Source organism: Lactuca serriola, chromosome 1, assembly GCF_051521515.1.
Source record: "Lactuca serriola cultivar US96UC23 chromosome 1, Lser_US96UC23_V15, whole genome shotgun sequence".
Taxonomy (NCBI): domain Eukaryota; kingdom Viridiplantae; phylum Streptophyta; class Magnoliopsida; order Asterales; family Asteraceae; genus Lactuca; species Lactuca serriola.
In genome coordinates, this window is record NC_136408.1 from 8,108,087 (window position 1) to 8,119,022 (window position 10,936).

General features: G+C 35.1%; 2 protein-coding genes and 1 long non-coding RNA gene across 4 annotated transcripts; 2 read left to right on the top strand and 1 right to left on the bottom strand.

The window, feature by feature from the left end:
* Positions 1-799: 799 nt before the first annotated feature.
* LOC145051188 (uncharacterized) lies at positions 800-1,210 on the top strand. Its single transcript, XM_078999308.1, has one exon. It carries the CDS (start codon positions 800-802, stop codon positions 1,208-1,210), a length of 411 nt encoding a protein of 136 aa, XP_078855434.1.
* Positions 1,211-5,777: 4,567 nt separating this feature from the next.
* On the top strand, positions 5,778-6,351 carry LOC145094796 (uncharacterized). Its single transcript, XR_013703590.1, has 2 exons — positions 5,778-6,048; positions 6,172-6,351. It is a non-coding gene; the product is annotated as an uncharacterized LOC145094796 (long non-coding RNA).
* Positions 6,352-6,385: 34 nt separating this feature from the next.
* On the bottom strand, positions 6,386-10,595 carry LOC145094604 (tubby-like F-box protein 8). 2 transcript variants are annotated; one of them, XM_079032793.1, is made up of 5 exons: positions 10,273-10,595; positions 8,872-9,208; positions 8,181-8,268; positions 7,796-7,928; positions 6,386-7,528 (listed from the first exon to the last, which is right to left on the bottom strand). In XM_079032793.1, the coding sequence occupies exons 2-5, from the start codon at positions 9,196-9,198 to the stop codon at positions 6,778-6,780; spliced, it is 1,299 nt and encodes a 432-aa protein (XP_078888919.1). In that variant the 5' UTR covers positions 9,199-9,208; positions 10,273-10,595; the 3' UTR covers positions 6,386-6,777. The 2 variants fall into 2 exon arrangements, with proteins under 2 accessions (XP_078888919.1, XP_078888884.1); XM_079032758.1 differs by having other exon boundaries at positions 10,440-10,594.
* Positions 10,596-10,936: the final 341 nt, after the last annotated feature.

A 10,936-nucleotide genomic window follows, 5' to 3' on the forward strand; every position in this document is an offset into this window, starting at 1 on the left:
TTGAAGTACCTTTTGTCAATTAAAATAGTTTCGAACTAAAACATGTTTAAACTCAACAAGATCAAAATTTACCAAGTTTCAAACTTGGTTGTTATTTATGACATTGTAAAAAATCAAGTCATTTTGTTATAAGATATTTACAAAAAAAATGGTTGTTTTTTTATTATTAGTGATAAAAAAAAATGATATTGATTGGTTATTGTTAGACTTTGCAAAAACGTTTGTGTCGTGCCAAGTTTGTATCTTGGTGAAAGTTAAATAGGTTTGAAAAGTTTTATCCTAATCTTATCCGTTTAATTTTTGTGTCGTATAATTTCAACATATCTAGTTAAAGTTAAATAGGTTGAAAGCACTTACCCAAATGTGTTTATTTTATGTCGAGAGGTTATGGATTCAAGATTTAGATCTTGAAAACATGATATGTGTGGAAGTACTTATCTTCATATTCATGTTGTTTAGATATGTGTTTATCTCACTTATCTTCATATTTATATTGTTTAGATATGTGTTTATCTCTTTTTCAAATTAGTCGTTATTTTTAGCTTATTATATAAACAATTGTAATTGTTTTTCTTTTCTGATGAATGAAAATAGCGTAACACTTCCATAATTCTTTTCTATCAAATTTCACATGGCCGAAATTACCTAATCCATGACACGCTCTGTTGATGCGTCTTCAACAAAGACACCCATTGATATCATGTCTCCCTTCTTCCTCACTACTGTTGATCATCTAGGCCAAAATTCAGTTGGAGAAAACTTACTCCATGATGGAAATTACAGTAATTGGCAAAACTAGATGACAAATGCATTGTTTTTCAAAAACAAGATGGGTTTCGTTGATGGCACAATGTCGATGCCAAAAGAAGATTATGATGAGCTGATGAATAGGAGGAGATGCAACACAATAGTTCTAGGATGGCTGGTGAGTTCAATGGAGAAAGAGATCAAGAGCAGTGTCAAGTATGCAACCATTACATGTGACATTTGGGTGGATCTTGAAGAATGTTTTGGAAAAGAAAATGCCCCCAGAGCATTCGAACTGAGAAGAACCGTCACCACCATACAACAAGGAGATATGTACATATTTGCATACTACACAAAACTTAGGAGTGTATGGGATGAAATACAATCTTTAAGTCTTACACCCTCTTGTGTTTGTAGAGGCTGCAAGTGTGACGTCGACAAGGAGTTCATGATGATTCGATAAAAATAAAGGTTGTACGACTTTCTAATGGGATTGAACGATGAATATAGGGTTGTCAAGACACAAATATTGAGTTCTACTCTTTTACCAGCTCTTGGCATTGCCTACCATCTAGTTAGCCAAGATAGACAACAAAGACTTGTTGGGATGAATCGACATTCTGCTGGCAAAGCAGCAGCCTTCCAAACTTCTGGAAAAGTTGGTCCTAAACCCCAAAGAAAAGAGATCTCGCAAAACTCAACCAAGAAAAAGAATAAAGATCTTTGGTGCACGAATTGCCAGAAATCTGGTCACACCATGGATGTTTGCTTTGAAATTATTGGCTATCCAGAGTGATGGAACCCAAAACAGGCCAAACCCCAAGGCAACAAGCAAAAAACACCATCAAAGGCTGCCACTGCAATAGCCGATAGCAGTGTTGCACTGGGGATAACAAAAGATGAATATGAAGTCCTTCTCAGATTGTTGTGGGCTAATCAAGTGACAAAAAACAACAAAAGGGCTTCTCTCACCGCCAACATGACGGGTAAAATCACTAAAGCTAATAATTCTTGGATTATAGATTATGGGACTAGTGATCGTGTTACACATCGGGAAAATTGATTAGAAAATGTTAAAACCAAAAGTGATTATACAGCAGCGACTATCCCCAATGGTGAGACATTGGATGTTAAAAGGGTTGGTGATATACATTTGTCTAAAGGTTTTAGTCTCAAGGATGTTTTAAGTGTGTCAAATTTTAAATACAACTTATTGTCGGTCAGTAAGATTATTACATGAGATCTAAATTGCTCTTTAGCTTTCCAGACAAATGTTTTGTACAAGACTTACCTTCGAAGAACCTGATTAGGATGGGTAGAGAAAGGGATGGTATATACTACCTTGAACCATTCAAACAAAACGAAGTGGTCATAGCAGTATGGACTAAAACTGAAATATGGCATAAGAGATTAGGACATACTTATGATGGAGTCCTTAAGAAGATCCAACATTTAGAAAATATAAACACTAGTAGTCATTTTTTTTATTCATGTATTCGTACAAAACAAAGTAGATTACCTTTTCCCATAAGCTTTGCTAAAACTTTTAGTTGGTTTGACTTAATTCATGTTGATATTTGGGGTTGTTATAGACATGCTTCTATTCATGGTGCACATTATTTATTGTCTATCGTTGATGATTTTAGTCGTGGTGTTTGGGTATATCTTATAAAAACTAAATATGAAGCAGCATATTTTTTAGTTATGTTTTATAAGATGGTGGAAACCCAATTTGGAAAACGGGTGAACTGATAATGGATCTGAGTTTAGATCTCAACACATGTTAGACTTTTATATGAAGCATGGAATCTTGCTTGAAATATTTTGCCCGTACACGCCACAACAGAACGGAGTTGTCAAGAGAAAACATCGACATTTTCTTGAAATGGCTAGAGCTCTCCGGTTCCAAGTTTCTCTTCCAATCGAGTTTTAGGGCGAGTGTGTTTCCACGACAACATATGTAATAAACAAACTACTGACACCGGTTTTAAATAACAAAACTCCTCATGAAATATTGTTAGGAAAAGAACCCACTTACAGTCAATTTCGAGTTTTTGGATGCTTAGCTTACGCTCATGACAATGTTGATAAGGAAAATAAGTTCCAAGAAAGAGGGAGAGCATGTGTATTTCTTGGATATCCTAATGGAAAAAGGGGTACAAGTTATGATTCGAAGAATCATAGAATGTATAACTCGCGTGATGTAACCTTTGTTGAAAACATTTTCCCTTTTGGAGAAAATTACAATAATAATGCAAATACTAACGATAAAACTTTTTGTTGATGCCATGACTGGTGCAAAAGTTTTTTGTTGAAAATTTTGTTCCACAGGTTCAAACTAGCAAAGAACCAAGGGAGAATAACATTTAGACCAACAACAATCGCTCTCAATGAGAAGTAACATCGGATGATAGGAGCGAAACTGGAGAAACTCCACCAAGAAACGAACCACCAGTTGATCGTCACCATAACGAGGGTTTACGTCAAAGTACCCTCCATAGAACCATGTCAAAATAGTTTGATGGTTTTGTTACTAATCTACCTCCTTCCCTCGATCTTACAGCGAAGAAACATGTGCATTGTGGCTTCTAGAAAGACTTTGAGACCTTTTCCCATCTCGCAATATGTGAGCTATGAGAAGTTATCCAAATTACACCATGCTTTTCTGACTACCAAAGTATGGAGAGAAGCAATGAAGAAGGAAATCGAGGCCTTGGAAGAAAAGAACACTTGGGTCTTAACACATCTTCCAAAAGGGAAGAATGGTATAGATTCAAAGTGGGTTTATAAGATTAAATATAAACCCAATGGAGAGATAGAAAGATTTAAAGCTCGTCTTGTAGCCAAAGGATATACCCAGATCGAAGGCATTGATTTTCAAGAGACCTTTGCTCCAGTGGAAAAACTTGTTACCATAAGATGTGTCTTAGCCATTGCAGCGAACAAACAGTGGGAAGTTTACTAGCTTGATGTTAACAACGCATTTTTACATGGTGACTTAGAAGAAGTCTACATGAAAGTGCCACAAGGATTTTCGAAAAAGGAAGAAGACCATGTTTGTAAGTTACAAAAGTCCATTTATGGTTTAAAACAAGCCTTAAGGAATTGGTATCAAAATTTACCAAGGCCCTTATTAGCGATAATTTCCAACAATCAAAGGCTGATCATTCTATGTTCGTTTTCAAAAATGGAATGTTACATGTCATTGCCCTCATCTATGTCGATGGTGTCCTTCTTATGGGGAAATGATGCTCATTAAATTGATCAAGTGAATATTAACTTGCAAAATTAGTTCAACATAAAAGATTTGGGCCCACTCAAGTATTTCTTGGGAATTGAAGTTGCTAGGTCTTCAAAGGGTTTTGTGATCAACCAAAGAAAATACACTTTAGACATTCTTTAAGATTGCCATATTCAAGATTGTCGGCCTAGTGACTTCCCCATGGAACAAAATCTTCGACTGATGAAAGAAGATGATACACCAGAAGTTGACGAATCAAAATATAGAAGATTGGTTGGTTGTTTACTCTATCTCACGGTTACCAGCCCTGATATTGCTTTTAGTGTTAACCAACTGAATTGGTATATAAGCAAAGCCTAGACGGTCCCACATGGATGCAACTTTTAGAGTTCTTCGATATTTGAAGACCACTGCAAGACAAGGGTTATTTCTATCATCAGAGGGAGACCTGACTCTTATTGTCTATTGTGATGCAATTTGGCTTAGTTGTCATTCAACTAGAAGATCATGTAGGGGTTATTTCATTGATATGGGAGGTTCTCCTGTCTCATGGAGAACAAAGAAGCAGAGTGTAGTAGCTAGGTCGTCAGTTGAAGCTGAGTATAAAGCTATGGTGAACACTATTTGTGAGATTCTATGGCTACGTTGGCTTTCATGTGATCTTGGTGCAAAGCATGGTGGTGCCACCACTTTGCTGTGTGATAATAATGTTGCTCGACATATTGCAGCTAACCCAGTCTATCATGAACGTATTAAGCATGTTGAAATGGACTGCTACTTTGTTCGAGAACAAGTTACAAGTGGTGAGATCAAGGTCGTTGCGATAAAGATAGAAAAACAACTGGCTGGGGGGGGGGGGGGGGGTGGAGTTGTTGTCTATCGTTGGCCTCTATGGTAGAATCAGTCGGGGACCTGAGAGGCAGTGGTGGTGTATTCGGGGGCTCTCTATTTAGTGCTATGCATGGTTCTTTGGTAACCTCTAGTTTGATCAGGGAAACCACAGAAAATGAATCTACTAATGAAGGTTACAGGTTCGGTCAAGAAGAAGAAACTTATAATATCGTAGCCGCTCATTGTTATTTTGGCCGATTGATCTTCCAATATGCTAGTTTCAACAACTCTCGTTCTTTACATTTCTTCCTTATCTTTACCAAGGCTCTTGGAGCAAAACAATTTCATTACTTACGTGGCAAGTTGGGTGTTTGCAATCTGCACAGTCCAACTTAAAAATGAGTATTGGAGTACTTATTTTCATATTCATATTGTTTAGATATCTCTTTATCTCACTTATCTTCATAGTCATATTGTTTAGATATGTGTTCATCTCTTTTTCAAATTACTCATTATCTTTAGCTTATTATATACACAATTGTAATTTTTATTTCCTGATGAATGAAAATAACCTAACTCTTCCATAATTCTTTTCTATCAAATTTCACAATATGTCATGTTAGATTGAAACATTAAACAAGTTAAAAGAGTTTGTGTGTTATCTTCGTCCAAGGTATTGGTAAACTACTAAACTTCATGGCAGTGTAGAGTTGAGTTAAAACCTGGTGTTGAGAGATGGTTGGTCTTGAAGAAAACCCACAGAAAACCCGGATGGTGGGAGTTGGGTCTTTGCCGGCCATTGAAAAGGACAGAATGTCTGTAGTGTGATAGTATTGCAATCCACCCACTCAAGATAAGTACTTCAAAAGAAAGTGAAAGGTGCGTACCCCACCCAACTCACTCTCTCTCTCTTTCTCTCTCTTTATTATTATTATTATTATTATTATTATTATTATATATATATATATATATATATATATATATATATATATATATATATATTCAACTTTTCCATGATGAAGCTTTTATTGGTTGGGCATGGGGAAGAGCCACCGAAGAGGCACACAGATATACTCCTGTATCTATATCTATATGATGCCTCCATGAAAGACATGCAGCTTCAAGATGTTAATCTGAAGATGCAAAAACCATACACATGCACTTCCATTAACACAAGGTTTCATACAAAGTGCTCACATCTCTCAATCTGTCATCACCATCACTTTAAGGTAAGTAATTCTATCGTCTCCCCTTTTCCATTCCACCATCATTTCTGGTTTTTTGTTATCAACGTTTTTTTTTTTAATAATGGTTTATCTTAACTTTTTACAAAAGCAATGGATTGCTTGCAGAAAAAAGCCAAGTACGATTGTTGGAAAAGTCATTCTCATTGTTCTATCGTTGCACACGTTTATCTTGTCTTAAAATTCGAAATGGTTGTACGATATGTTTTTTTTAAAATCATTCTTTATTGGTATAGATGAGTTATGTACTTGAACAACTGTATAATATCATATTTTCAATATAGTACATATTAAACGATCAAAATACAATTACAAATCAAGGTACCAAGCTGTTCTTGATTAATTGCAAATACAAGAAGCAGCTCTTCCTATATCATTTGAGCAATTTTTTTATTAAATACAAGATATAGCAACGTACTTCCATTTATTTATGTATTATACCACTTTACTTTCAACTCTTCCATTTATTTCTGCATTAAGTCATTGTACTTTGAAAAAGTCAAAAAAATATTTTTTAAATACAAGATATTATGCTCTCAATTTATAGGAGCATAACTTGTTTCGGATTTGGATGAAACTGCTATAATTTAAAAAGATTTTTCAAAGTACAATATTGTAGTAGGAAGAAATGAAAATAGGGTGTTATAATAAGCAAATCAATGAAAACACTTTGCATTAACCCTCAATAACAACAAGAAAAGTCAAATTATTCCATTATTCACAAGCCAATTTAGTATCAAAGCTGCTCAAGCATATGGCGAAAGCTTGAAAGGCAGATAAAGGATACCGATAATCCATAGTAAATATGTCCTTTCCAACTTTACCAAATTGCAAAATCACCTTATCATGTGATGATTGTGACTGAGCTTGGGCAGTTTGTGGCGGTGTTGCCTCATCCACCACCACCGGAGGAGCGGCAGTGGTGGTGGTGGCAGCGATGAGCTGGAAGTTCTTCACGGAAGCAACCGTTACCCTTCCTTTAAAATTTAGACACCAACATTGCAACTGTTCATGCCACCTTGGCTGTTTGTTCTTTAGAATCAAAGGCATGTTCTTCATCTGTTCTCCATTTTGTAACTCATTTGTGCCCATGAAGTCGGAAAATCGGGAGCTACTGAATTCGCTTAAACTATCGATTGATTTGGAAAACGAGATGCTTCTGAATGAGTCTTTGAAGGAATGTGCCGCCAGGTTAGGGTGATGGTCGAGGGTGGTGCCGCCAGGTTCCATGGCGGACATGGGGATTGAGTGCATTATGCAGTTCATCCTACGTGGACCCCGTGTCCCCAATACGTTTAGCTCATATACAATTTGAGCTATGTTGAAGCTTCCGGAAGGAACCTTTGGTGAAACCCTTCTAGAAAAACGGCGGCTTGATCCTAAACGACCCGGTGGGACCACGTTGGCGGTGTTATGTGGCGGTTGGGAGTCATAAATTATGAACTTTGTACCAAGAAAGTTTGATCTGAAAATTAAGAAAATTTTATAAGAAAAAGGAATCATATCCAAAATTAAGACATTGTTTATTTACTTGATGGACTTAATGGGGACTTAATTAATATAATAGCGAAAGTACAGAAAATGAGGAATCGTCAATTAAGTCCCTATGTTTTTACAAATTTAACCTCGTTTACTTTTTCATTCCATTTCCCAAAGTGTGTCGTTATTTTCTTTTATATTTTTTAAAGAGCATTTAATGGGAGAAAAAAAAGAAAACAGGAGTGTAGTGTACCTCACTTTTCCAATGTATCCACGGTTTGACCTCGATATGTTATCAGCATTCAGTGAAATGATGTACTCTGTGCATGTACTTTTCCTACTTCGTTTTGCTGAAAAAAGAAATTTCCCGTTCTCTACCACCAATGCTGCAAATGTAACAAAATTTTTATGTAATCATTATAAAAAGTTAATATTCATTGTGCACAACACGATTATCTCAACTTTGTTGTTATTGAAGGATATTTTTAATCATAGAAAACGCTTATATTGAAAGTTTTTTGGGACCGAGGTTTCAAATCCATATTGCAAGTCAACAAGCTTCAAGAAAACTGAAAATAACATAATTATACACGAAAATATTAAGAAATGTGTAATTATAATAAAGAGTGAAGACTTACCACTGCTTAGGCAAAGATAAAGATAATACGTCGAATTAGATTTATCTCTCTTGATGAAGCATTGAATCGTGGTATCCCGAGGCCCCGGCTATAATATAGTTTAATTGTGTTACAAAACATCAGAAATAATTCAAACATGTGCAAAAAAAAAAGTTACAGAAAAATATGTAATAATTAGGACATGTTTGTTACGCATGACTAGACAAGATATAACAAATTGTACTGCTTTTGGTGTCCATTGGAGCGGGACCATAACTAAAATTAATTAAACAAAAATTGCAGTTTTTTGCCCCACCTAAAAAGGTGGTACAAGATGTGACAGTGACCACTCTAGATCTTTTGTCAGTGCAAAAGACGTGAATGCCCTCCTCATCCTCGTCATCAAAGACAGTCATAGAGAGACCACTCCATCTCTCTTGAGGGGATTCATCTCTTTTGTACAAACAAGAGATCGAGAGTGAGGTGGGACAAAAAATTGCAATATTTGTCCCACTGACGTCATACGTCAGTCCTAGAGTCCAATGAATGTCAAATGCAGTACAACCTATTATGTTACGGAACAGAGTCCAATGAATATTAAATGCAGTACATTATGTTCTGTTACAGAGTCCAACGAATGTCAAATGCAGTACGATCTGTTCTGTCATGTCATGTCTTGTCTTGCATAACAAACGAGGTTTTGTGAATCTACCTGCTTTAGAGAGATTGGAAATGTAAGTTTCCCTGAGGACTCAGGGGAGCTAACAATTTCTTTGCACATTTCCCTCCACGACCTACAAACCGCCGCACAGGCAACCACATGCTTGCGAGCAGGCCATGTACACTCGCTTGCTTCCAACCGCTTAATCACATCACGAAGTAATTCGGGTGGTAAACCCTCCCAATGGCTATTGATCACAATACCCGAGTGGTTATCCAATTCATGAACAAAACTTTGTGATTTACTTCTTTCAAAACCACGTCTAGATAAGCTCCCAATCCCATCTCTTATATCGCGAACTATGCTACGAAATGACATCTAATTCAATCTGAAAATTTTAAATTGTGTTGATTATACTTCGTATTCATAATATGAATATATGATAATGGGTGATGATCATGAACAATAAAAGCATACAACTTTATCTTGATAGCTTAGTAACCAAGGAAAAAAGATTTAAAGTGGTGTAAAGATAAAAAGTGAGTAAGATGGGAAGGAAAAAAGCAAAGATAGAAAGAAGATTCCCACGATAAAGAAGCCAACTATCTTTAATTTTTCATCTATTCAACTTTCCCATCTACTAATCTCATTACAGAATCATAATCCACAGTTTGAGTTTATAATTACATATATCATTTGTATCAAATGCAACAAATAGCAACGTACTTTCATTTCTTTACATGGCAACATTATAATTTGAAAAATATACCCAAATACAAAGCAATTTTCACTTATATAATTGGATAAATTGTTTAAAGTATCATGTCTTAATAAGCAAGCAATTGTAGCTTTTTCAATGTACAATGCATTGATAAGAAAAAATAAAGTAAAAGTAAGATGTTGTAATAGGAAGAAATGACAATATGCTGCTAAAAATTACCATCGAATTACAACCAAAGTACAGTTAAAGAAAAAGGGCCTGTGAAAAGTCAGCAGGTGTAGTAAATTCTAAAGAAGATTTAAAAAAGATACAACTTACAGCCCTAAAGCTTTCAATTTTCAGATTATTTATGAATTTCCATGGTCTGATTTGAATCTTTTTCTCAAAATTAAGAGCAAAATTACAGATATAAACTCTACCCACAAGATAAAAATGTTAAATTTCTTTATGGAAAACTGACATAGCACAAACCTTGAGATTTTTATTTCTTTATGGAAAAACTGGTACGTTCCAAATGTAAAATCGACATACATTTGACAGAGTTCAAACCCATAATAATAATTTTCAAGTTACAAAATGAAAGTGGAACTCTTTTCTTGGAATGAAGAATGTACATTCGTTATATACAGCAACAATGTGGCATTCTTTTATAAATATACGAGAGAAGAATAAGAAATAAACACCATGAAATGATAAAACTTTTATCGAACATGAAACGGAAAGATACTCACTTGTTCTATGTGAAATTTTAGGGAAATCTTGAAGAGGAATTTATAAAGAATCTAGGGAGAAAATTGATTAAGCCCTTATGCTCAATGTAAGTTTTTGATGAAGAATGGCAGGAAATGTTGGTGATGAAATTGAAATTAAGGAAGATGAAAGAAAGGGCATAGCAAACCTTGAATTTGTTAGGTAATTTTGAGTGTGATGATGAACAAAGATAGATCCTTGGCTTTATCACGCGGTTTCTCGGTCTAAAACCTCTTATGATTCTCTCTCTCTCTCTAAAGTCTAAAGAGTTTGCCGATTGCTGACCTTATTAAATTCACTTCACGGGCATAACCCACTTGTCAAGGGGTTCTTGGATATTCTTTTTCTTCGGACTCAATTACGTAAACAACCTTGGACTATGTCAGAGATATACTTGTAGTAACGTATTTATTTTTATTATTATTGTTATTATTATTATTATTATTTACCGTTTTCATGCATGCTTTGCTTAATTTTTGTTTAAATTTCTACCACCGTTTACACATAAAAATCTACCGCTTGAAAATACTGATGTGAAATTGATTTTGTTTGATTATGCCATCCTCCAAATGTGTAATCACAATAAAAACATTTTAGGCTGTTTTGTGTATGTTATATGTATCTTTTTTTAAACTTGACTAAACT

Coding starts and splice junctions, on each gene's coding strand:
- LOC145051188 (XM_078999308.1), top strand. CDS start 800: ATGACAAATGCATTGTTTTTCAAAAACAAGATGGGTTTCGTTGATGGC.
- LOC145094604 (XM_079032793.1), bottom strand. CDS start 9,198: ATGTCATTTCGTAGCATAGTTCGCGATATAAGAGATGGGATTGGGAGC. Junction 7,929..8,180: donor TTATCTTTGCCTAAGCAGTG/GTAAGTCTTCAC, acceptor TTACATTTGCAG/CATTGGTGGTAGAGAACGGG. Junction 7,529..7,795: donor GGATACATTGGAAAAGTGAG/GTACACTACACT, acceptor CTTAATTTTCAG/ATCAAACTTTCTTGGTACAA.